The following is a 27279-nucleotide window of genomic DNA, read 5'->3' as shown; positions in this document are numbered from 1 at the left end:
GATACGGGCCTTAGTCACACATCTATTCCACTCACCCATTGTCCAAGATATGCGATCATTGACCTCCTTAACCTTTCTAAAAAAAGTCTTTCTGCGGATTCGGGGGTAAACGGGGACATACCTTCAAAGAGAAGTTTAAACGTTGAAGCTAACGGTTCTTCCATATAGGGTTGTTTCCTTCATCAAAGAAAACGAAAGGCATTGATTGCGATTCGTTACCCACCATTAGTGTATTCATAATATACAAATTATTTGGTTTCAGAAATCCCAGTTTAGACGAATGGCAATGGTCAATTTTAAACTCGTTTGAAAAAGGCCAGATTGGCGCCCATGCGATGCCACTCCACGTGACGTCACAGGGACCTAGATGCTATACGAGTAGATAGGCGTTTTACATCGTCTGACATTACCAATGCATGCATGAGGCACAGAGCTCAGGGAATCATCTCTTAATAATCACCTATTAACAATGCCTAAGGTCGTAAAGTTTTCTTCGTTTGATAAGGTATTAATAATCCTTATTTAAGCCCAGCGCCATCTGCTAGCAGGGTACTCTACGCTGCCTGCTAGCGTCCTGCGTCGTATCAGCGCTCAAAGCCTCTCCCCAAGGTCACCTCACTTGCGGCAGCGGGAATCAAAACGACGTCACATGGAGTTTTCCCAAAATTCATAATTAGCCGTCGCGTTTTCGCGCGCTTGAAAATTTACAGTTTTAATTTAATCGCGAAAAATAGATATCGTCATTTAAAAATCTAAAAGCGTGAAATATATACTCCAGGAGTAATAATCTTTCGATATAGGCAATAAAAAATAATAGAAACCACCCTATTCAAATTGTTTGTCTTGTTCACTATTTTGTGAATAAAGAAGTAGAAAGTAAATTTTAAAATGAGTATTTCCTTCGGATTATAAGGGAAGCTATCGAAATAACCGATAATAACTTGAAGTACTGTAATGAACATGAAAATAAAATCACCACTCTGCTCATCCATCATTTGAGGTTGATGGAGGGAAGAATTGAGGAGAGGGGATGGGTTGGTTGGTTGTTCGGGTGGACCAACAATAATAAACAATTAACTACTTATTCGCTTCAATTTATGCGAAATTTCAAGATGTAAATAATGAAGAGACTAATTGTAAACCTTACGAGTGGGATTCAACTTTTATAAATTCATTATCTTAGCAAAAATATGTTTTACTCGGAAAAAATAAATGAATAAACATTTCTACGTCGAAATTAATATTTATTTCCAAATTTACCATTGTTTAGTTTACTTTGAGGAAATAATTTCCTCTGAAGGATTTTTGAGACGTTAAAAAAGGGATACTGTTTGGAAAAGTAGATCATTTCATGCTAATTCGGTTTCAGAAAGTCAAAATCTAAAGTGATACCACATCCAGCCAGACATTTTGGATATTGTGCGGGTAGACTGCACTCGTAATTTACTTATCGTTCTCAGCCATCACAAACCCATAAATTTCTTAAATTAAAATTTAAACTTCGTAATTATTATTATTATGAGAGTTTTACTTATCGCAAGTAATTACCAAAATAGCAGTTGGAGTAATTACTTCTCTGAACATTATTATTATTAAACAGCATTCTGAGTTTTCGGAAAATTTTAAACTTAAGGGTTCGGGTGGCATTGGTTAATATTATCTGGTTATGAATACATTTCGGGTCTGGGACTCTGACATGAGTTAGCGTTAACTTTGAGATGTCACTTATCCGCACAACAAAAATTTGATCCTGAAAGAATCATTTTCGGCCCACCATAACGAGTAGCTTCAAAAGAAATTCTCTCTTTTATTTAATCATTTTTCATAAATGAAATACATGTGTTCAAATGAAACCCTAATGCATTTTAATGTTCTCTTCTGTATCTACCTGTGAAAAAAAATCGTTTGTGCGTCTTATTCAAATTATTAAACAAATGACTCACGATACACGATTATGGATGAATCGTCAACCCCGAAAATCGGATTATGTAATAAAATATACAGTGCATCTAATTGATTTGATATTTCATCTTTGTCTTTAATTAGTAAATCATTGCTAGCATTATTATCTCGATTAAATAAAAAAATTGAAAAGTCGAAGTCCCAGGATGGTCATTAGTCACTCACACAACTGCCCCTGATTGGACTTTTATCATACAGGCTGTATTTTTACAAATATTACTTTTTAAAAATATATAACTACAGATATTAGGCCAAACAGAATTAATTATTAATATTCAACGAAAATAATTGTATTCACTTTTGGTTTACTGGCAGTCGAGTCTCCTTCAGCGGATCCCTCAACGCATTTTCAATTTTAAAAGATTTGATTATGTGGCGAATATATTCACTGTGGATGTCTCCGACTCTCATCTGTTTCGGCATCTCAATCTGCGAAGGTTTTCCACCACATTACGCCCGCTACTATTACTTAGCTTAAATAGAAATAATAATAATTATTATGATGATATCATTCTTGTTGTAGCTGATTAGATGATGTAGATTCAGCATTGTCTGCAAACCTATCCTAACAATTGGAAAGTGTTGAATTGTAATAATGATGATGGTGATTGTTTCTGATGGTTGTGTTGTTATTGTTGCAGGCCGTTGTCTGGCGAGTCGTTTGGGCCGCTGCCCCCGCCGGGAGGGGGAGGGGGGGCCGCGGCGGACCCCCCTCCGCCCCTCACCCCCTCCTCCTTGCACTCCTCGTCTTCCTTTCGACGCCCGGCATCTTTGGACTCGCCCAACCTCACCGTGACGGTGGTGGTGCACAAAGACGACACCGGATACGGAATGAAGGTCTCCGGAGACAACCCTGTCTACGTGCAAGCCGTCAAGGAGGGTGAGGAACGCATTGCTCGACATTCTCTCCATACGCTGGACTTTCTCCAATACGACTAATTTCCTGGAAAACCTTTCTTTACTTGTAGTCAGGGAAACTAGGAAGGGGATTCCACCTTTTCTAAAATGACAGGATCATAATAAATAAGTGATGGAGTAATAAGGTTTGTCCCCTCAAATGCCTTAGCTAAATGTTCGAAATAGGATTTAGTGGCGCAGCGTGGGTGGTTTCGGGGGGATAAACCGCCCCCCTTCAGAGCTTAGAGAATTTTTAAAAGTAAAAATTTATTAACAAGACAAATTTTGTAATTAATATTAGGGGGGCGGGTGACTCACAAACAAGCCATCGAACTATTCACACAGCCGCAAAAATGTCCATTTTGAACCATTAATGTATTAAAAATTTTCTTTTGAGGGCCCCCCACATCACCTGCCAACCCTAGCGGGTATTCCATACCACCCAGACTCCCAGTATTAGTTGCGCCTAAAACCCCCCCTAGACTTAATTTCTAGCTGCGCCCCAGGTGGGATGTGTCGTTTGCATCGTATTCGACAGCGCTATGGAGGGAAAATGATTCGGCTGATTATAACTGATTATTAGGCTGCTAGCATTTAGTCCGCTCAGCGTATTTAGGTGAACATCCCAATGGTCAATCGATAAATCGAAGAAGCTTGGTCGAAATTACTATCGGGCGATTGATCAATGAGGAAACACCATCGCGACTAAGCAAAACTACAGTTATTGCTTATTGCAGCTGTGAAATTCTTGCATCGTACAAGCTTACTTGATAGAATTATCCGTTCTACCCTAAAATATTATTTCACTATAAAACAAATAATGAAGGTTATCTTTTACATGTGTTTCCCACTGAACTGTAAACAATGCGATGTCGATTCTCAAAATGAAGAATTGGAGCTTTTATGCCCTTGCGATAAATATTTTGGGGATCGCGCTCCATTGAGGTACCTGGGGAAATCGCACGAATGCATTTCTAAGTTCGTATGTGGTGAAAGTGCGATTTTGGATATCAATTAATCCGGACGTATACAACAGTTATTGCTCTTCCTATGCCTCATTTTAAGTACATGTGAGTCGGACATCTTCAGAGCAGGACGAGCAACCTTAGCAAGCTTCCTTCAAACACTCACTCACTCCCTCTCCTGCAATATAACTTCAATTTTGTCTTCGCTCCGAGTGATTCTTTTTTTTTGCTAATGCTGTGCCAAACGCTCGGTGGGCTGGAAAAAAACGGGCCAAAATGCCAAAAACGTTTTTTTTTTAACTCATTATGTTGAAACTTAATGTAAACACTAGATCAAATGATTTGTCTACGACTAGCAGGATTTAATTTTTCGTGTGTGTGCACATTCAGAATGTTTATGAATTCCGATTTTCTCATATTTCTCTAAAAATGACCACCATCGATCGATATTTTTTCTGTTAGTCATCGAATTTAGCCTCTTGCGTTGATGAGCGATTGCACACCTCGTTTTTTGCTTTGAACATGATGCCATTTATATGTGTAAAATAAACGTGGCACCTTGGGTCAAAGCACGGTGGCTCAGTTTACTCTTTATAGATCGAATAAAAACGTGGGATTTTGAATTAATTTTTTTTAATTTATCGTAATTTTTCGTTTTCTAACCATCTGCACCCTCAAAATGTGGCGCTTGGTTCGCTCGTGCTGCGTGCTTCGGGGGATAAGTCAATAAGAGACCGTGTTTTGGTTCTCATATGTCTTTAGGCGTGAGATCGCGTGCGTTAAGTCGCAAAACGAACTGTTTGGGGACCCCTCACATCAACTCTTTCAAGAAAAAAAAGAAAACCTCGTGTCTCGTCTTGTTATTCGTGGGGGCGTGTTTGGGTTTTCCGTGATGGCTTCCCTTAATTGGAGCTCCCCTCGACGCGAATGTCAAGAATCCTCGCTATTTCGCGTTGTCGTTAAAATAAGAAAATAGGGTAATGCCTCCGTCCCCATCTAATCGAAAGAGGAGTCCTCGTAGTTCGAATGTCTTAGGGCGAAAATCCATTCAAGTATGTACAGAGGGAGAAAGCTTGATGCTTAATTTCATCATTAACTCAAAGTTTCTATGTGGAATGAAATCATCACCTTCATTATTTGTTTTATAATGAAATAATTTACTGTAGAACGGCTAATTCTATCAACTTAGCCAGTCAGATGCAATAACTGTAATCAGGACTGTAGTTTGGCTTATTCGCAAGAGCGTTGCCTCATTAAGTGCTTGCGGAATTTGAGATGCTATGAGCGAATATAACAGCGTTGAAATACTCAGAAAAAGTGTTAAAAAGTTCTCAAATAAATTACGGGATGCAAATGACACTTTCAGCTCTAATGAAATAAGTTTTCACATTCTTATTTTGTAGCATGTCTTGTCATAAAATTAATTGACATTGAACTATTGTAACGTAAATAGTAAAGTGAAATACAGTAATAGAAAAGTGAAATGCCAAAGCTAAATCTGATTAAGTAATTAATTGACCCAAGTATATCCCACGGCCCCATTTCAATCAATTTTTAAGTTGATCACTCATCAATTCGCGGAACTTTCCATACGTCAATGTTTTAAATCTTCGTTCATTTCTTGTTTAGCGGAAACTTCGCTGCTATAAAGGTGAGGATGAATATCAGAGATGAAAGGAAGAAAATTACCGTAAAAATTAATGTTAAGAGAAGCAGAGTATCGCAAGCGTCATTTTATACGTAATTTCCTTAGCTGCTACTTTAAAAAAAAAAAAAAATATCAATTAAAATATGAATAGGATATATTGAGAGTTTAGTTTATTACTTTCCTCTTTGTATTAAAATTTGATATGTTAAATTAAATATAGCGATACTTGTGAACACATTATTGATGAAAATAGTCCCATCACATTTAAAATTTCAGAATTTTACGTGATGTCACCTACATCGCTGTGTCGGGAAATTTGTGTAATTTTTATTAGTTCCTCCAATCACATAGCCTTTCCTTTGGGCTAGAATCTTGTCGTGGTGGATAGGCTTGCGCGTTCCTATGACCCCTAGAGCTGCACTGGCGGGATTAATTCTAAATTATTCCCGGTAGGGCCACCCATAGGTCGAAGGGTAGGAGCCAGACGAAAGGTAGTCCACGTGATGGTGTCACGTGAAAAACACTGTTGGAATGGAAGTGGGCAACCCTACCAAGTATCTCTTCCCTGAAAACGTGGAGTACAACCAAATGAGCCTCGGAATCTCATCGCCCGGGACCCGTCCGCAAAGGGCGGGTGTCGGGCTCGGCAGCGAGGTCGGCAAGGTCCTCGGGGTCGTCAACATGCGAAATCCTTGCAGAGACTTATCATCATCATCATCATCATCTGCAGCAGCAGCAATGAAGAAGGAAGAAAAGAAGACCAAGAAAATGGAGAAGAAGAAGTCGGCTATAAATGTAGGGACGTCGAATGTGAGGACAATGATGAGGGCGGGGAAGTAAGAGAATATCAAAAGGGAAATGGATAAAGGGAGGATAGACATCTTAGGATTATGCGAGGTGAGGTGGAGGGATGGGGGGGGGGGAATAATGGAGTGATGGTTATAGGGTTATATATAGTGGTGGGGAGGAAAGCCAGCGAGGGGTAGCTTTAGTATTAAACGGGAAGATGGGTAAGCGTGTGGTAGGTATAGACTAGGTAAGCGATAGGATTCTGGTGGTAGAAATTGAGGCGCGGCCCACCAACCTTGTAGTGGTCCAAGTTTACATGCCCACTAGAAATCATAGGGAAGAAGAAGTAGATGAGGTGTATGAACATCTCGAGGAAATAATTAGAGACACACCGGGTAAGAAAAATCTGGTAGTGATCGGGGACTGGAACGCCTCAGTCGGGGAAGGGAGGGATGGAAACGAAATAGGAGAATTTGGATTAGGAATTCGGAACGACAGGGGTGAGAAAGCAGCAGAATTTTGTAGGAGAAACAAATTATTCAACACAAACACGTGGATCAGTCATCATAAAAGGCGAAGGTACAGCCTCGAGGCTCTCTACCTTGCCCACGACGTATAATTTATGGCGAGGATAATGCAGTAATATAATGGTTTCTTGTATTGTAGCATCTAATTTGCATTGAAATAAACAAGGACCAATTGGTCAGTACAATAGTTATCGTTTTGTTGCATGCTCTACGTGGCAACATCGCATTAAGAAACTAATGGCGGTTAACTTGGGAAAGGACTTGCCATTATTGTGCGCATTGTGAGCTGAACATGGAGCACGGAGTATAATCTGATAGTACCCTCTTGCGTTATCCGATGTTTTCGGGACTTTTCACGTCGATCGATATGGAATGAATGCTTTGAAGGCTTCAGTTTTTAGTCCGTATTAGTTTTCGGATCCTCCGTGCTTACTTTGGGAATCAGGGTTCTCACGTAATGGGACACTGTGTCTTTCTTTCTCTTCTTTCGGCGTTGAAGCAGCCGTACGAATGCTCACCCTTCCTCCCGAAAAACGATGGCTTCTCCCTTCATTATCCGACTCTCGTTTTTACACCTCCCTGTGTAAGGGTGTCTCCCAAAATACCCCTCTTTAAAACGGGGTTTGCTAATCCTTATCGTAAGGATCGACGTGTTCGCCGAACAAATCACTCCAATTGAAGTATTCTCTGGCACATCTCGAAAAATAAATCAAGTGAAATGTGTTTGTGATTTATTTATCTTGATGTTTGGACATTCAGAGAGTATTTAATATTTCGCTAAAGTTTCGACTGTTATATTACCATACAAAGGGTTTGGAGCTTAAATACTAAACTCGAGCACAAAAATCAGTCAAATTATTTAACTCTTTTATAAATTTTCATTTTATACCACGAACGAAGAATAGGAAATTTGTAAATTTATTTTACACTCTGAGATTAACCTTTCGTGTGACAGATCTATGCAATTCATAGATAGAGTATATAGTTTACATGTACCGCCGCATCAGTGGAACAGCGCAACGGTCATTCGTAGGTACGTCCCGGTTAGATAATAAGAAATACTGTGATTGCACATGTTAACGTTGTGTTCTTGGATTGGAATTCGGCCTTAGTCCGAGGTGAGCTCTACCCTCGTCTTGCCTAACCGAACTTCGTGTTGACCCTTTGATTGACGTAGTATCATTCCCCTGGTAATATTTGGGCTCCTGTGAATGGTGCTGCTTGCATGCAGTCTTACCGGGATTACCGCCGTTTAAAATTCTTTGTGTATCACTAACGTTTCTACGGAACACTCATCAATGGTCATCAGGGCGAATGATTAAGTGTGACATTTAATGAATGGATTCGTTTTAAGTCTACGTTATTCATTCACCCTTAAGACTATGCACGAGTCGTCCGTTGAAACGTTAATGACATTCTACGAATTAACCCGGTGGAAATCCCGATGAGGCATCAAGCAAATTATTAGCTGGTGAATTATTAAATTGTATTTTAGCATTAGTGGTGGTTGACTCATCTATCATCATCAATTCTATCGGGGTATTCTCGAGATGTATAACTTAACTGTAAGAAAGACGAATTTTTCTCTTTTCCAGAAAATTCCTCGGCATCGTTATTGTAAGTAGACTAGTGGTTCCCTTCTTCAGTTATTTTGATGTGGATTCTCTTGGTGTCTTCACGTTGGTATGCATTTATATTTTTACCTTTCGGTTTCAATGACACGTTCAATGTTAGCGTGCCAGTGCATCCAAGCAGGTGAACTGAAGCTGTGAGAAGTGAGTACAGTTGTGGGTGTGTAGTTATTAGTCTTGATGTGTAGCTGGCCCTCTCACTTTGACAGAATAATAGTTTCAAATCGTCAAAAAAGTACAGGATGAATTCGGAATGGAATCATTACTGTCATTTTGTTATAAATTACACTATAGGCATTGCTAATTCAGCTAAATCGAGTCAATGAAAAACACGCAATCACTTTCTGCGGTTTGGAATTCAATTTTTACGTTGACGGAGCGTCACAAAATGACTACTTTTTATGAAATTCTTCAGTATTTGTTTTTTACTTGTATATCAATGTTGTTCATTAATTCATGTTTGTAAGTAATGTGAATTTTAATGTGCATATATTTTAAAAATAATTATATTATTGCCATTGCTTATATATTTTTACATATTCCTTTCAAAGATACCGATTCAATATTTGTTTGACGCCCCCTACAGTTAGCCATTATTTCAACTTTGTCAACTTTGCAGCTCAATAGTTGACAAAAAATCAGAAACATATCTCTTTCATATTTTATCCGAAGCTAAAAAGATGAATCAAGTTTTTAATGAAAGTGAGAGCAGAACGATCGGTTGAGTATTCCTTCGTAGATAAAAAAAAACGCCAAAACATTGTGTACACCCCCATTTTTATTGGCACCAAAAATGTAAAATAATGGGTATACGTGTTTATTATTTCCTAATTGTTCTTGGATTGATTTAAAAAAATAGATATATTATGAAGGAAGGGTGTAACTTATGCCAATTGATGATGGAGTTGATACTTTAATAAAGTACCAATAGTGATTATTATGGTTGATGGAATTTAATTAAAGCCGAGATTCTGCTTCCGCCGGCTTTTTTATGCGCATGATAAGGCGCACGAATCTTCGTCAAAGTGAGAAGCTGGTCTCCCAGGATATGATGGTACTTACCCATTTAGGATTTAGTGAAATGCCCCCTCCATTACACTCATGCTGTGCGCAACGTTATTGCACTTTGATGTTATTGAGATAATCATCCTCTCTTTTAAGTTCTTTTCTCCATTGGCTTCCTCTCTATGTTTTCTACGAATGTGTTTCTTGACCGCGTTGATTTTATAGAAATATTTTTAGTTTATTTTGAGTTTTTTGGCCAATAAAATGAGTATTTAATTCTTTTCTAACGTTTCGACGATTCTAATGTCATCGTGAAAACTTAAGGCGTCTTCCAAAGTTCCAACAATTTTATTTCGGGTTCACTTGAGATCGTAGGACAACGATCTCATAAGTCGTAGTATCTCATAAGGCAATTTACAAACTACAACGGTCGGGACATCTAGCGGTAACCGCCGATGAAAAAAAGAGCATCGGATGTCCACTGTTACCATAGTGCCGAAGTAATTAACTCCGCTATGGCCATGAAGGCCGTTCATCAAGGACTGTTTGAGGAGCTCTATCGTCTAAACGAGGCAATCAATTTCAATGTAACAAAAAGCAAACAATATTAGAGAATTTATTTCTACGCGAGATCATTTACTTAAAAAACTTTCCGCGCCATAGTATTACTTGTACTTAATTGTATCAAAATAATTTCCCTTTTTTTGCGCGTAAAATCAAGTTGCCCCACTTTGAGCGCTTGGTATCCCCGTAGTTTTCGTTCCAATAACTTGGAATTTTTCTACAAGAAAGACAGATCTATTATTGACGATTTGCAGAAAGCAAATTGTTTGTACCATGAAAATTGATAGATTTGTTGTAAGCAACGCAAATCTTTGCTAACTTCGTAACCAATGGGTCAATTCTGAGAGGGTCTTTAAGTTCCCCGTATGGTTACTTTATTGCTGATCTTTCTTTGAACCAATGTTTCCTCCGTTCGTAATAGTTCGTTGTTGAGATCGTTGTCCTTCATCATCATGAGAACTCGATATCGAGTGAACTTGTTTGTACCTGCGTCACTATAAATTGGCATAAATGCTGTATGTGAGCAACTACTTAAATAAATAAATAAAAACTTGATCACGGGCAATATCTAAACGCCCTCAATTACGAAACACGGAGTCAAAAATCGATCATTTTGTATTTGACAGTTTATGTGGGATCGAGACAATAATGTGTATGAAATATCATACTCAAGGGACGATTTTTATCTCCGTTTTTCCTGATTAAGTTCTAATTTCTGATTATCACAATTTTGCAAGCCAAACTTAATACTCTTTTATCGACCATCCCTCAAGGTAATTTCAAAACCCGTTTGTTTTTCCCTCCCAACTTCCCGATTTGAGTTTGCCATTGGTATTATCACTCCTCATAATTTTAATTCGCCCTATCCATTTTTATTATTGTTATTATGATTTGTGCCAGTGCTTTCGTTGTTTTTCATTTCGTAATGCACACCTCTTTCTCCTCTTGGTGGTTCGATTGCAGGTGGCGCTGCGGAGCGGGCTGGTCTGCACAGCGGCGACAAAATCATCAAGGTACGTTTTTTTTATTCTCTCCCTATACTCTCTCTCTCTCTCTCACTCTCTCCATAACCTTCCTACTTTTCGATCACGTTAACAGATGTGTTGCTAAGTCGAAATATTGTTTACTACAAAACCTCAATAGTTAATAAAAGAGAATCTCTAGGTCCCTATAGCTTAAAGGAAATACAAGGATCATCCCACCTAAGTCGACCAGAAATTTTAAAAATGTTGACTCATGGGGAAACTGATTTCGACCTGGCAAATCATCTTTGGTTTTTATGATGATACGAAAAGGAAACAATGCAATGTACAGGGGCGCGCTTGCTGGCTGAAGATGGTCGAGGCCACGTGGTGTAGTTTATTAACGGGAGATTTGAATTTTCGTTTCCGTGGTAACGAGACTCACATTGTACGTGCGATCGTCTATAATTTACTTATATGCGTTATTTTAGAATTTCAAAAACTAAATTACGAATCTCATAATGAAAGCAACCGCTCAGGAATTTGTTTCAAAGTCACAAAATGATGTACTTACTATCTAAACAAATAATAATAAAACCAAACCGAAATAAAAACCCAATCACTCCACCAGGGCGGGGATGGGAGGGGATGACGTGACGTGTGACATCATGTCGCGTTATTCAATGTACTTCCTCAGAGGACGTAGCGCTGGGCCCAAAATGTGAAAAGAATCCCCGCAAGTTCAATATAATTATTGTAAAAGGGTGCAGTGAGTGGATTAAATACTTTTTGATGTAGTATAGGTACATATATCTAAAATGTGCACAGTGCGTGACTGACTGACTTCTTCGCTTATGTATCGGAGGAGAGCTGATATTTGTGGTGGACGCAGAGGACCGAAAGCAGTTGGAATAAAATTTCTGAGCTCTCGCTCTCTCCGCCATTAAATTCCCCATCATAAGATTCAAAATGGTGGAAATTCCAATTCCTCTTATTTTGGTACATTCCGCTAATTGAATGACTCCAAAAATATTTAACTTACTTCGACTGTTATTGTTGATTTTAATACTCGATAGAAATACAATTCATACGATGTGACCAGCAAAGTTATGTGAAAACTGGTCAAAATTGAAAAATATCGGACCAAAATTTTCCGGGAGATTTCAATTGGTGGTTAAGGCTACGCAACCCGACGCACAACAATTTTTTAAAAATTCAACCACTTCCAAATGAATCGCGGGCTTAAAATTTGATAGGCTTAGAGCCAATAGAAAGTTCTATTCATGTAAAATTAAGAAAAACGGAAGTTCTCATCATTTTCCCTTGAAAAAAAACAGACCTGTATAACTCGGATTTTATATGACGATGCCGTTTCTCCATGTTGGACGAGCGCGCGAAAGGCAGGGGGAAATTCTTCTTTTATAATCCTGACACCAGTGGTGTCTTGGTGCCGGAATGCGCCGGAACGCCGATCCGGCAATGGCTATCAACAAATATAATAATCAAATAACACTTTCATCAATTTTGTTTCCTTAAAAATTCTAATATTTACATTCACAAAAAAATAATAATATAATGTAAATAATGACTTGCAGTAAAAAACACACATAGTAATATTTCACTTCTAATGAAAGTTAAGGAAAGTGAAATTTTGCCGTGACGTCACTGCCTGACACCTCTCCCTTCCTCCGTGCATATACAATTATTTATGGAAATGAAATTTTCTAATCGAAGTATACATGCTAACAAACGCTATTGTCGCACTCGGCCAATCAGAGCCATTAGAAATGTCATGATCTGGGATTGTTGCCGTATTATACTTCGATACCTCAACTGCATTGGATGCTTTCCATTCATTGACACACGTCGACACAAGTCGACTTGCGTCGCGGTTTTCGTGTTCCATTCTGTGTGTGTCGCCGACTGTTGTGACACAAGTCAACAAACGGAAACGCACAGGAATAGGAGAGTTATAAACAAATGCCGCGAGTCGACACAAGTCGACGCGTGAGTCGCATGAATGGAAAGCACCCATTAACGCTCAACAATCGCCCACCGAATCAAATCCGCTCATCTAGTACTATAAGGGCTATCTAGATGAGCTGATTTGATTCGGTGGGCAATTGTTGAACGTTTATAGAGTGGAGGTATCGACTTGGTCGCATGCGATTAAGTCGACAATCGCTCTCGATTATATTGTTAATGTCTGTTGACTTCCTCCACGAGGCTATTCTGACGCATGTAATCTCGTATATAGGTTGCAAGCTATCGGTTTTAATTCTAATTTCGAATCAAGCTGTGGAATATCGAATTAAACTTGCTAATTTGACATTTATTATCATTTAATAGATGCTCGTCTGTTATAATGTGACTGAATGTGAAATCATTTCGCATAACCGTTTGTCCGCTATGAATAAAAGGTGTTCATTTGTTTTAAAAATCCTTGAATGAAAGAATGAGGAAACTTGTCTCACGCGTGCATTCTATGAATGACATACTTCAGTGCTGCCACCTGAGGGATACATTTATCGTTTTATTGGCCATCAACACGTCTTTACGCTCCCATTTCGTGCTTTTGATGACTTTTCAAAGATGAATTTATTGCCCCCCCCCCCTTCCATAAAATGATGAAAATTCTAATATTATCCGCCTCGAGGCCTTACCGATTATTACGAAAATATGTTCGAGGTATTCAAAACGACCCAATCCGGGGCCTTTTGTAATAAAGTGCCCTGCCGACTATTACGTCATTAGGCATTTATTGCCTGATGACGTATGTATTGTTGGTATTTGAAGGGACCTTAGAGGAAGAATTAATATAGGGCTGGTAATTAGAACCCTCTACGGTAAACACGTGTAACCCATCATATCGCATCACGTTCCAGGGAAATTTAAACATCTATGAGCCCGGGAAGAAAAATTAGGCCCAATCTAAAGGAAATACAATATGCATTAAAATATGTGTAGCATAACTCATCTATGAAAGGTCACAGAGTTTCCTTTGGAAAAATTTTCTTGACATCCAAATGCACAATAATAGTGCACCATTTCGTTATTCTGACGCAGTAAGTCACGTGACACAATATCCACGTCACCATGGAGACACTCGAGGCACAAGAGTATACTCTGTGTTCGAGGCATGTTGGGACCAAGTTAGTGACGTCACCCGCCGTCTACTTATTCCAAGGACGGGAAAAAGGACTAATCGCAGGCCTTACAAACTGAGTGTCAAATTATTATTTTGCCTGGCTTTTTAACTCGCAACCGACTGCCTTGATAATGACTTTGGGATTATCCGCGTCTTTTTTTCAAAATAGCCTTCAAAACAACTTCTCTCTCGCTTGTGATATCTTCCGGGCTTGTGGATTCCGAGAAGTTGCGCATTGAAAAATAGCCCATTTAGTCACAGATATTAGTAATACGGAGGCGAATGTGGTTTATATTTTATTAATATTTGTTTGTTCTTTAGCAAAGCCGTCTTCTTTTGCGAGTAGGTTTTTTTCTCGTTCAGTCGACATTTCGATGCATGGCTGGCTCATCATCATCAGGTTAGAGGATTGAAAAAGTCTTCTGTCGTGATTACGATGCGTGAGTCTGAATGTGGGCTATGGAAAACCTGACCCGGTGAATAATTCCTGCTTCTGGACTCTTTTTTTTTTTTTACTTCGGCCAGTTTATTAGAGAGGGTCTGTTTTTTTTGCGTGTGCTCGACCAGTATGTTTAAACGTGTGCGCGCTCATATTTTTCATCTTCGTCATATGTTTAACATTTCTCGCCTTTCTTTTGTTTTCCGCAGGTGAACGGGATCGTGGTGACGCAGTCCACCCACACCGAAGTCGTCGAACTCATCAAATGTAAGTGTACTTTCCTCATCTATTGTCGTTGTGCCTTCGGTGTTGCCATGGGGGCGATTGTCGCCCATCCTAGCTCATTGGCTTCGAACATAGAAACCAAGGAGACTACATGGAGGAGGTCTCAGTCTGTTTGAAGAAGCTTTATCCCTGTTGCCAGTTTTGGGCCCATTTTAATCGGTTTTCCAAAAAGCGCGCTGTAGCGCGGCGATGTGTGACGAGCGTTCTATTTACTCTCAACAATTGCTGTTAATTATTTGCCCTCGCGAGGAATTGTATAAAGAAATTTGATGTATCGTACGAGTAACTGTATTCAGTGCGACTCCTGAAATCGGGGGTCCGGGTTGGAATCCCGGTCAAGACGAATGATTTTTTTAATCTTTGGAATTTTCGTACATTTTGTGTATTGCGGGTGACTCTGTTAAGTCATCACCGTGGATAGTTCCGGAATACTTAAATTATACGAGTAATAATAAGAATGGAAATTTCAGTCAACAGTACAGATCGCATTGCCCATCAGCGACGCGAGTGGCGACTTCAGTGAAACTTTTTAAACGCGCGATGGGTTACTGCCTTTGATGTAATGTAAGATCTAGGTAAAAGCAATCGAATTACATTCGAAGAATCGAGAATAAATTTACCGAATACCTTCACTTTGATTGTGTCCCAGCCTGGAGAGCAGCTATTAACTCTTGAACCAAGTCAGGGATAAACTTGATCCCTTTTCATTATCTATCAGTTAATATGTTTCACACTTTTTTGTGAAAACTATGTTTCGTCCTTTTTGAATGGTCGTGGAAAAGAAGTTTTTTCCCCGGTATGAGATTTCATCCTCATTTGGCCGCTGTATGCGAGTGTGTGAGTTCTGTGTACGAGTTGTGTTCAGAAAAGAACAGGAATCGTTTAATTTCAGTGGTTTGGAGATTCCGATTATCAAATTATTTATTGGGTTGCCATTAACGCCCTTGAAGTACGGCACAATTTTCAGCTACATTCACTGTTTACTTTGTCTGTGACAGCCGCTCAGGTGAGACGTATTTTTATGAGCTTGGGATCACACTTCATTGCTTGTTCGTGAATTTTTGGCAAAAAAAAATACTGTTCACCATACCCCAGCCTCCCTATACGCCAGACATAGCTCCGTGTGGCTTTTTCTTATTTCCAAAAATGAAGGGAGCAGTCGTTTTACAAGAATAGATGAAGAAATCGCGGACATAATTAAAGGCTGACCAAAATATCGAGTTTTAGAATTGTATCGAGGATTGCATGAAGCCTTGGCACAAGTGGGTGCGTAATATATCTGTTGGGGCCATTTTGAAGGCGAAAACATTAATTCAGACGAAGCATAAATAAATATTTTTCTTGGAAAAGTTACCTCTGCTTTCTGAACGCACGTCGCATACAATGTACCGCATGTCCCATGAAATAAACGAACCCGTAGTGTCTATTTGCGACCGTGTGACTCAGAAGGAAGGCGGGAAATAGATCTCTTTAGGTGCGCCAAACACGAGAAAACAAAAAAAATGACGGGCGTCTTTTATTTCGACTCAACGGGCTCTGTTTGATGCGTGCCATCGGAAAATAGAACTCGATGCAACTGTTGCCGATCTCTCTGTGAGCAGTTAACGTAAAGGCACTCACTATATGTATATGTGAAGTCCAGGACATTCGGTACTAATTGCGCGCTACGTAAAATTAATTTGTACGGAATTAACTTGGCGTAACTTGTCTTAATATCCTCCGGGCCTAAGAGTGAAACATTCCACCAATCACAGATCAAACCGTGTGACAATCGGGAAATTGATTTAAGAGAACTTTCGACATTACTTCTGTCGATTGATTTTATTATTTTCTTATCAAACGGCTATATTCCAAGCGGTTGATGGCCTTTAAAAAACCAATGACCATTCCAAAGTCGAGTTATAGCACTTCAAGACGTTTTGAACAAATAGCCGTTTTTCTCGAGAGATCAACTCCAATGCTTCGCCAAGTGTAATTGTTGTGAACGGGTCTTCACACACATTTGGGATCACGATCCGGGTATTCCGTCAAAACATACATTGCCTCATCAAGTAGTGCGTGTTGTGGGAAGATTTTCGTACGAATGAGTGAAAGAGATGTGGTGCTATTTCGCTCTCGTCCGACCGCACCTTGAATATGCAGCGAGCGCATGGGATCCGGTGCAGACAGACTTAATCCGCGAACTGAATAAGATACAAAGGAAAGCTGTACGATTCGACAAAAACAGTTACGGGCGTACAGACAGTGTTACCCAGATGTTAAGCGAATTAGACTGGGAGCCGCTGGCGACTCGGAAGCTGCGCGCTAGGCTTAGATTGCTTGAACAATTGAGAATGGATATCTTTAAGAGCGACACGGAGAACATAATATTAGAGCCACAATATATTTCCAGGTCCGATAGAAGCGATAAATTAAGAGGGATACTTTAGTGAACGGATAGGTATAGGATTTTTTTTACCCCGAACCGTAAAGGACTTTAATAAATGCATAGTGGAACTTCGTCAGGATATTTACTTTATATCTGTCAATCATCTGTTTTTTCTCTCAATGTGTCTTTCAGGTCTTGCGCCACCTCCTGTTTATGACGGGATGTTGGAATTAAATTCTCACGTCAGTGGTAAAAGGGAGAGACAATGTTTCGAGAACCTAAATTCTAAGGTTAAATAATAGCATTTGTGCAGCCAAAAAAATTAATCGGAAGATCATAAATTGAAATTATGTTAATGAGTATTAAGTAAGTAACTAGCTCATGCCTAACGCTCTGGAAGATTGCGATATTCATAATTAAAATAACTTTCGGTGTCTGCCCGAAAATATTTTGTACAATAGGGTGGTTTCCTATTATTTTTTTATTGCTTTAATCGAAAGATTATTACTCCTGGAGTACGTATTTCACGCTTTTAGATTTTTAAACGACAACATATATTTTTCGCGATTAAATGAAAAGTGAAAATTTTCAAGCGCGCGAAAACGCGACGCTTAAGTATGAATGTCGGGAGATATCCCCGTACGTCGTATTTCTGGTTCCCCCTCCCGCCCGGTGAGGTGACCTTGAGGCGAGGCTTAGCGCTGATACGTCGCAGGATGCTAGCGGATAGCTGAGTACCTTCCTGGCTGGTAGCGCATGGCTTAAAAAAGGTTTATTAATGCCTTATCAAGCGAAGAAAACTTTCCGACCTTAGCCAGTTTTAATAGGTGATTATTAAGACATGTTTCCCTGAGCTCTGTGCCTCATGCATGCATTGGTAGCCTCTGACGATGCATAACTCCTATCCTCTCGTGTAGAAACTAGGTCCCTGTGACGTCACGTGGAGTGGAATCGCATGGGCGCCAATCTGGCCTTTTTCAAATGAGGATAAAATTTGACCCTTGTCATTCGTCTAAACCGGTATTTCAAAAACCAAATAATTTGTGTATTATGAATACACTAATAGTGGGTAACGAATCGCCATCAATGCCTTTTGTTTTCTTTGATGAAGGAAACTACCCTATTACCGATCAGTGTTTCAACGCCGAGTGCCATCTACTGGGTCACTACGTGATATATAATGCGTTGAAATCCAGGTTCGTGATTAAATTTATTTATTATTTATGGACTGAAAAATATATATTCTAATTAAGAATATTTGCTAAAACAATGAAAGCCATTAATAATAAATCGTGATGTTGGATAAGGGATGTCATGTCCTTATTTTGTGTGAAATAAATTTGATCTCACTTATCCGTTTCACAAAAATATGCGATCCACTGACAATTCAAACATATATGCAAATCATCATCATCATCACTGGTCAACAATCCTAGGATTGGTTTGACGCAGCTCTCCACTCAGTTCTCGTATCAGCTAATCTTTTCACAACTACGTAATTCTTCTCTTTCACATCTCTCTTTACTTGTTCCATATATTTTGTCCGAGGTCTTCCTTTTCCATTCTTGCCTTCCACTTGCCCTTCGACGATTGTCTTCATCAGGCCATCATGTCTCAAGATGTGGCCTATAAGGTTGTTCCGTCTTCTTATTAAGGTTTTCATGAGGCTTCTCTTCTCTCCTACCCTTCTTAGGACTTCCTCGTTACTAACTCGGTCGATCCATTTGATTTTCATCATTCTTCTGTAGCACCACATTTCAAAGGCCTCTATCCTTGCTTTCTCCGCTGCGGTCATTGTCCATGCCTCACTTCCGTATAGGAGCATACTCCAGATGTAGGTTCTTATAAATTGTTTCTTTACTTCTATATTTAAGTTTCCCGCTGTAAGCAGGTCTCTCTTTTGGTGGAATGCTCTCTTCGCCTGGGCTATTCTGCTGATAATTTCTTTCTTGCTTCTCCCGTCACTAGTTATCTTGCTTCCCAAATAACAGAATTCATCCACCTCTATCAGTTTTTGCCTCCCTATTTTAATGTTGGTCTTGACTTCTTCTCTTCTGCTGCATACTAAGATCTTGGTTTTCTTCGTGCTTATTTTCAGTTGATATCTACTCATTACCCTATCCATATTAGCCAGAATATTTTTCAAATACTTCTCTGTTTCTGCTATAACGGCTATGTAATCGGCAAATCTTAGCATGCTAATTTTTTCTCCATGGATATTCACTCCCAATTTCTTTTCTTTGATTTCATTAATGGCTTTCTTAATGTAAACGTTGAAAATTACGGGTGACAATGTACAGCCTTGTCGCACTCCTTTCTTAATTCTTGCTTCTTCACAGCTGGGCCCTGATTTTATCACGGCTACTTGGTTTTTGTATAAACTGTGGATGATTCTTCTGTCATTATAAAGAACCCCAATTTCCTTTAGGATTCCAAGCATTGTGCTCCAATCCACGTTGTCAAATGCTTTCTCTAAGTCCACAAACGCAACGAATGTTGGCTTGTTCTTTTCCATTCTCTTCTCTATGAGCAGTCAGTTAGGGCCAATATTGCTTCCCTTGTGCCTTTGTTTTTTCTGAATCCAAATTGGTCCTCATCCAAATACTCTTCTGCTTTTCGTTCTATTCTTCTATAGATGATCCTTGTCAGTATCTTTGACGCATGTGTAGTAAGGCTTATGGTCCTAAAATCTTCGCACTTCTCCGCTCTTTTCTTCTTAGGAATAGAGATTATAATGTTCCTCTCGAAATCCTTTGGTATCTCACCTGTCGTATACATTTCACTAATGATTTTGTATAACTGGTTCAACGTCTTCTCTCCTGAATTTTTAATTAGCTCTGCAGGAATGTCATCAATGCCAGATGCTTTATTTATCCTGAGGTCTCTTACAGCCGCATCAAATTCCGATCTTAAAATTGGGGCTCCCATGTCATCGGTATCCACTTCCCTCTCGTTTTCGATAGCATTCGTTCTGAGGCGACTTCCTTCGTACAAATCTTCCAGATATTCCTTCCATCTCTTCCCTTTTTCTTCGTTTTCAATCAATAGTTTTCCGTTTTTGTCCCTTAGGGTATTACATCTTACGCCCCTTTCCTTAAACTGGTTCCTCACAATCCTATAAGCGGCCTCTACTTTTCCATGTTTAAGATTGTTTTGCACGTCTTCGCAAATGCTTTTCATCCACGTTTCTCTAGCTTTCCGCGCTTTACGACATATTTCGTTCCTTATTCACTTGTAACGATTCTGTCCTTCCTCTGTTTTCGCAGCCTTGTATTTTCTTCTTTCTTCAATGAGATCTAATACTTCCTGCGTGATCCATGGTTTTTTCATAACGACTTTTCTTTTACCAAGAACTTCCTCAGCTGCCGCCTGCAGACCACTTCTAATGGTTTTCCAACTCTCTTCCATTGGTTTGTTGGTCGTATCCTCCCCTATTTTATTTTCTACAGCCTCTTTAAAAGCCAGTTGATGCTGAACCTCCCTCAATTTTTCAACCTGCCATATGTTTTTCACGGCTTTCTTCAACTTTTTAAATTTAAGGTGGCATTTCATCATAACTAAATTATGGTCACTATCGATATCTGCCCCTGGATAACTTTTGCAGTCCTTCACCTGGTTCCTGAATCTTTGCTCCACTAGAATGTAGTCGATTTGGAATCTTCTACGGTCTCCTGGCATCTTCCACGTGTATCTTCTTCGCAGGGGATTTTTGAATATAGTGTTGGCAACCACTAGCCTGTGCTCCGTGCAGAATTAAAGTAGCCTTTCTCCTCTTTCATTTCGGTTACCCAACCCATATTTCCCAGTTATTATTCCGTCTTGACCTTCGCCGACGACGGCGTTCCAGTCACCTAAAATAATAAGATTTTCTTCCCCTCTTACCTGCTTGATAACTTCCGCTATATCTTGGTAGACATCTTCTACTTCTTCGTCTTCATAATCTGACGTAGGCATGTAAACCTGTACCACTACAGTAGCTACGGGTTTAGTATCTATCTTCACCATTACTATCCTTTCATTAAACTGCAGGTAGCTTTTAACACGCATCCCGGCGCTCTTTCTAAGCATTATGCCTACTCCAGCATTACCATTTAGCGATCCCGTGTGTATCATTCTGTAGCTTCTACTCCATAAGTCTCCTTCCTGGGGCCACTTCATTTCGCTGATGCCTAATACATCGAGGTTCATTCTTCGCATCTCCACCTTCAAGTTCTAGCTTACCGCAGGTTCGAAGTGATCTGACGTTCCATGTTCCTATCCGTAACATTCTATCTCGTTTGACCGATGTACCCTCTCGAGTAGTCCCCGCCCGGAGATCCGAATGGGGGACTAGTTTACCTCCGGAATATTTTACCCAAGAGAATTCCATCATGTCATTATATAAATTGAGTGGAGTAGCTGTGACTCCTCGGGATGATAATGTGGTGGTTTCCCCTTGCCTTCCACATCGCAGTACTACAGCCGTTAAAGTAAATGTTACCACGCCCGTAGTGCAATGTGTGTCGCTGTACCGACCAGTATGGTCTCCACCTTCGCACATGTGAAGAAGAGCTGCTGCCCTCTCCCCCGGGTGATGAGAGGCATAATTATTGGCGGCCCCCAGTCGCCAAGTCACGGTATCTTCACAGGTTTTGGTATCTTTTAAATGGTCTACCTTACCCAAGGGTACCCCAATACCCCCTCAGAATACCGCCGCTTTTTGTCCACGACTGCTTATTCGACGAGAGAACTCGCTTATCTCGCAGCTAACCTCTATATCTAAAGGTCGACCCACCATCCGCAACCCGGTGGACGCACTCGGTGGTTTTAAGCTCAGCCGCGAGATATATGCAAAATAAAGCATTATTTTAAGTAAGTAGCTGGCTGAGGTGTCTTTAGAATCAATGGGATTGCTGTTTATTGCTTTATTCGTGGTGTAGTGGGCCAATGGAGAAATACATTTGAAGGAATTACAAATGTTGTAAAGCTTTATTTACTGGACAGAGTTTATTTCTGTCCAATGACTGTCAACTTTTGAGCCCGACTACTGAACTGAAAACAATGGATTGCTCATCGGTACGCGCTGCAATTGTTGAATACAGGCTGAAGTACGCCCGCGCCCTCCATGCATGGACGACTCCCATGCATCAGTTGAAACAGGAAAAGGCGCGAAATTCGATTGAAAGATTTTTTGGTGTTAAATCTGTCGTCACGGTATCCAAGTAACGTATTTTTCAAGTCACTCATCGAAATCTCTTCATCTCATCGAAAACATATTAGCCAATGAAAAGGTTTTAACTATAAGTCGCGCGATTTTCCAGGCAGCATTCAAATTGAGCGCGATTCTGGAGGTCCTTCGCAAGATGGCCAGATGCGCAATTTCTCTGGTTCTATTAAAGAGCGGGTTGCAGAATTGCATTGTACAGATATCAGCGTAGCTAGTATGGTTCTCAAACTGGGGTGGGGCCGAGAGTTTGTGATAATCATGCTCAAATCATCTGAATATTGAAGTAAGCAGTACTTTTATTTGCGAGGAATGGTTGTTTTTTTTTCGCTTCCGTTGCTGTGGCAGTGGGTGTGTTTTGGCTCCGGAGTCTGCGTATCATCGCGCTGTTGAAGAGGCGTGTTATCAGTCGACCAGGGATTTTCCTTTTAGGATCCTCAGTAGGATCTCAAAATAGATGGCCTGAAGGAGCAGTTCATACGACTCTGGCCTCGGAAACTTCGAGATTAGAGAAATAAGAACTTGACGGGTCCGTTCGGTGAGCAACTTCCGTTTTTGGATTTGAAAAATATTCAATTTGTCGAGGGACACTTGAAGCATGCGTATATTGTGACGTAATTACTTCACATATTGTTACAATCCAATCATCTCACGTCGTTGGTAAACTAGGTTTTTTTCCTTTTGTTCTTCATATACCTCTACTTACTATTACGCAAGTCGAATCAATAGGCGTACGTTTGGAGGTCGTTAGGACAACAGCCGTTTGCAAATAAAGAATGAAATGCTCCTGCGAAGTTTCACGAGGCCATTTATACGAGTCCTTTGAATTTTCGTAAAAACGAAATCGTACCATTCGGCATAGTATTTCTCTTAATTTATCATTTCTAAAGACCTTGGAATATCGAGGAGATATTATGTTCTTCGTGTAGCTCTTCCGTTGACATTTATGTCTGTAGCTAACCCTTGCTTCGAATTTTCTTTCCGTTGCCAAGATACATCCAAGCAGGAGTGATAAATATTTTAAAAAATAGCCCATCCTGACTCTTCAAACATAGGCGACGGCCATTTATTATTTTAAATGGGAAAAATCGCAAATTATAGGATAGTGCAATTCGAGGTGGAAAAATTATCTTCAAGGATTCGAATAATTTATTACACAAGGCTCAACTTCACCCAAAATGTATGAGCTTATTTAAGAATTCATAGCTTACCATGATTTTTAATGGAGCGCAATAGGGTAGTTCCCTTCATCAAAGAAAACGAAAGGCATTGATTGCGATTCGTTACCCACCATTAGTGTATTCATATTATACAAATTATTTGGTTTTAGAAATCCCGGTGTAGACGAATGGCATTGGTCAATTTTTACCGCATTTGAAAAAGGCCAGATTGGCGCCCATGCGATGCCACTCCACGTGACGTCACAGGGGCCTAGTTTCTATACGAGTAGATAGGAGTTTTACATTTTCTGAGATTACCAATGCATGCATGAGATACAGAGCTCAGGGAAACATCTCTTAATAATCACGTATTTAAACTGGCTAAGTCGTAAAGTTTCCTTCGTTTGATAAGGTATTAATAATCCTTATTTAAGCAAAGCGCTATTTGCTAGCAGCCAGCATCGCAGCGGCGCCCAATATCCTCGCCCTAAGGTCACCTCACACGTCGGCTGCGGGAACCAGAATGACGTCGCAGGGGCTTTTCCCAGCATTCCTACTTAGCCGTCGCGTTTTCGCGCGCTTGAAAATTTTCACTTTTCAATTAATCGCGAAAAATAGATATCGTAAATTAAAAGTCTAAAAGCGTGAAATGCGTACTCCAGGAGTAATAATCTTTCGATTTCGGCAATAAAAAAATAATAGGAAACCACCCTATTGTGGAGGTCCTTCTCAAAATGGCCAGGTGCGCAATTTTTTGGCTTTAAAATGGTGGTGTCAGCAATCTATTGTTTAAGAGTTCAGCGCCACATCTTTGTGAGGGAGATCATAGACGCATTCGCCCGCTCGGCAAATTAGAATTCACGTATGGTGACGTAATGTCGCTCATTTGTTGACATTTCGTCTCTTGGATGCGGTGGGAAGACTCGCGTGTTTTGAAATCGAAGTTTATCTTACCGTTGTCGCTCGCACGAGCAGGAAAACAACTTGGAGGAGCCGTTCGAATCAATTAAGGACATTTGTTTTGCCTGACCTCTTGAACCTTGGGGATGGGGTATTTTAATTGGCAGGGGTCGTGAACCCCTCCATCTACAAGCCAGGCATTAACGAAGCTGATTAACGACGAAAGCGGATCGTAATGTCTATGATCTCTTACTAAGGAGGCGCTCATAGCGATGTTAAAGCCAACTTGGAGCGTTTGTTCATGTTCGTTTTCGTCAATGTTTACTCGGAGGGTGAGAACAATGCGTCGTCTTAGCAACGCGTAAACAGTTTATACTCACATTATTGTTGTTGTTAGAGCCTCGTAGGCCACACCTCTAAATGGAGGCAAACTAGCTATCAACAGTTCCCAGGTACTTACCTTATCTGTAGGTGATCGATTTGAAGTGATTCTATCATTGTGAGCGGTCTCTCTGACATTACCCAGGGTTCCCACTCAACCGTGAAAACCTTAAAACCGTGAATAAGCCGTGAATTTCGCCATGAAACCTTAAAAATATCTCAATATTGATAGTAATACTACCATTGTATAATCAAATTCGATATGTTAATCATGTTTCAAGGTCAGGCACGCGCAGGCTCTTAGTCTACTTATTTCTCTACACACGAATATTCGAAGTGTAGTAATTGGTCCGTACTATATGACGACACATTGAGCGATATTTTCCATTTTATTGGCGGAAGTCTGTTATTTTGTCTAAGCGTTTCAATTTCAGTATTAGCTTGGGGTGGACTTGTGTTCGAAAAAGGACAAATGAAATAATTTGCATTTCTAATGGACCCAGAATGAACCATTAAGAAAATTATCTGATTCGTTACTCGAAGTTCGGTTCCCACACAAAATTAGGGCACATGCCATATGCTTCGAAATATGAGTTTGCCATTGGAATTTTACTTAAGGAAACATTTCTACGGCAAATAGGCTTTCAATTTATGGCAATAGCTCTCAATAGACTACGCTCACCTCGTTTGAATTTACGTGAATAATATTAGTGAAAGTGAAAATAACGTGTTTCAGCAGGTATTTATTTTGTCTTTATATATTTAAAACCAAGTGCATTATACTAATTATATAAAATTGATTTTTTGATTTGTTACATTCTATGAACAATTTTAATGAATATTTTCCGCGATCTCAGAAATATTGGGGTGGGGGAAATTCGGTTACTGTGCGGTAATGACAACGTGCGAAAAAAAACAATCTCTCGGTGAGGAATTAAAAAAGGACTTCCGGTGTTGAGACGGAAGAAGGTCCTAAGGGCATTCGGCGTCCGGGCAAGAGCGCGGTTGGGTTGGGTCTTGAGTTGGCCCCGAATTTTCCAAACGTGGACATCATAATCGTGGATATCACTTTTCATTGCTGCGTTTACATTCACGGCGTATGTCGCGTACGTTAATTTTTAGTTAATATACGGTCGATGATTGTCCTATTGTTGACTTATAAACGGACCATGAATTTGACGACATTGAGACCGTGAAAACCTGAAAAAATCCGTGAAAACTTGGAAAAAACAGTGAATTTCATTATTTAGGTAGAGTGGGAACCCTGATAACCGCCATTAACTTTCGGCGAGACGTTTCTACCTCTTCCAGCCTAATTTTTTGACCACGCTACTCTCATCTGCATCTACATCATACTCTGCGAGCCACCTGTAGGGTGTTTGGCGGGGGATTACCAGTCAATAGCGTGCAGCGTGTAACACAATCAGTTGTGTTCACCTCATGGTCATATAAAATCACCCAAAAGAATTCTTAAGTCCTCTTGACTTTTAAGTAATTAAGTAGCAGACTATTTCACAAGATGTAGAGAGATGTGTCTAAACCTACACCTCATAAAATGTTCTGAAAGTCTACTTGCAACAACAAATAGTAAAAAAATATACATCACGAAATTATAAAAAAGATAGAACATTATAAAAAATATTTACTCTGTAAATAAAATGCCGTAATCGATTGTTAAAAAAAATGCTTCGATTCGTGTCCTCGGTGTTTCATTTTAAGCTTCTGCTATCACAAACAACACACCGCACAAATAACGCAGACAAATGCGCGTACAATATCATTGTATTGTTGACTGGCTTGTTGGGGTGGGCATTGGTTTACCGGAACAGCTTCCGTAGTCGTTTGCGGCGCGACAAGCCATGAGAAAGGGCCCAATGTGACTGCTCGCTCATGGGAAGCGAGGCCAGCAGTGGAACCACGTGGCTAACAATCAGATGCAATGATGCCCATAGATAGTAGATGATGACGTATGAAAAATAGTAAAATATGCTTCCTTACAAATTGCTTTATACCGCGTAATTTACTTCAACAGTCAATCTTAATTAAAATAAAGGTTAGATCAAAATCAACCTACCTTTGCCGGTTAAATGCATACAAAGTGCTTTTTCGGGTGTTCATCCCGGTGATAGTCTGAAAGGCCCGTTTTGTGCCAGTGGTGATCCAGGCAATCGCCCGGATGAAAAACCGTGAAGTCCCCCTTATCCCGATCATCCTTCGAATACTCCAGCTAACCTTTCCTTTTCTTCGGTCGATTGTGATTGTTTGAAAAATTAAGAGAGAGGTTTTTTTTCCGTTTCTCACGCCGTCGCCCAATTCTCGATCTATTCGCCGCTAATAATCGGTAACCCTTTTGCAGATAAGTTGAGGACATCACCGAGTCTTTCAGAGTTGGTCTCCACAAATCCTACTCCTCGGCCTTGTGCATGGACCTCGCGCGGTTCTTTG

The 27279-nt window shown here is 40.0% G+C and overlaps 1 protein-coding gene across 9 annotated transcripts in view; it reads left to right on the top strand.

Annotated features, from left to right (window-relative positions):
- The window catches only part of LOC124167378 (rho guanine nucleotide exchange factor 11), a 558219-nt gene that overhangs the window by 46241 nt on the left and 484699 nt on the right, over nucleotides 1–27279 (top strand). For all 9 annotated transcript variants that reach the window (XR_006866674.1, XM_046545401.1, XM_046545404.1 and 6 more), the window contains exons 2-4: nucleotides 2604–2842; nucleotides 10952–11001; nucleotides 14747–14804. Coding sequence is in view for 8 of the 9 variants with exons in the window: in XM_046545401.1 (XP_046401357.1) it covers nucleotides 2604–2842; nucleotides 10952–11001; nucleotides 14747–14804 (347 nt within the window). In the remaining variant the exon portion in view is untranslated. The remainder of the gene's footprint in view (nucleotides 1–2603; nucleotides 2843–10951; nucleotides 11002–14746; nucleotides 14805–27279) is intronic.

Source organism: Ischnura elegans, chromosome 10 (genome assembly GCF_921293095.1).
Source record: "Ischnura elegans chromosome 10, ioIscEleg1.1, whole genome shotgun sequence".
NCBI classification, from domain to species: Eukaryota; Metazoa; Arthropoda; class Insecta; order Odonata; family Coenagrionidae; genus Ischnura; species Ischnura elegans.
Note: the sequence above shows the minus strand (reverse complement) of the source record. Positions and strands in the feature narration are given on the sequence as shown.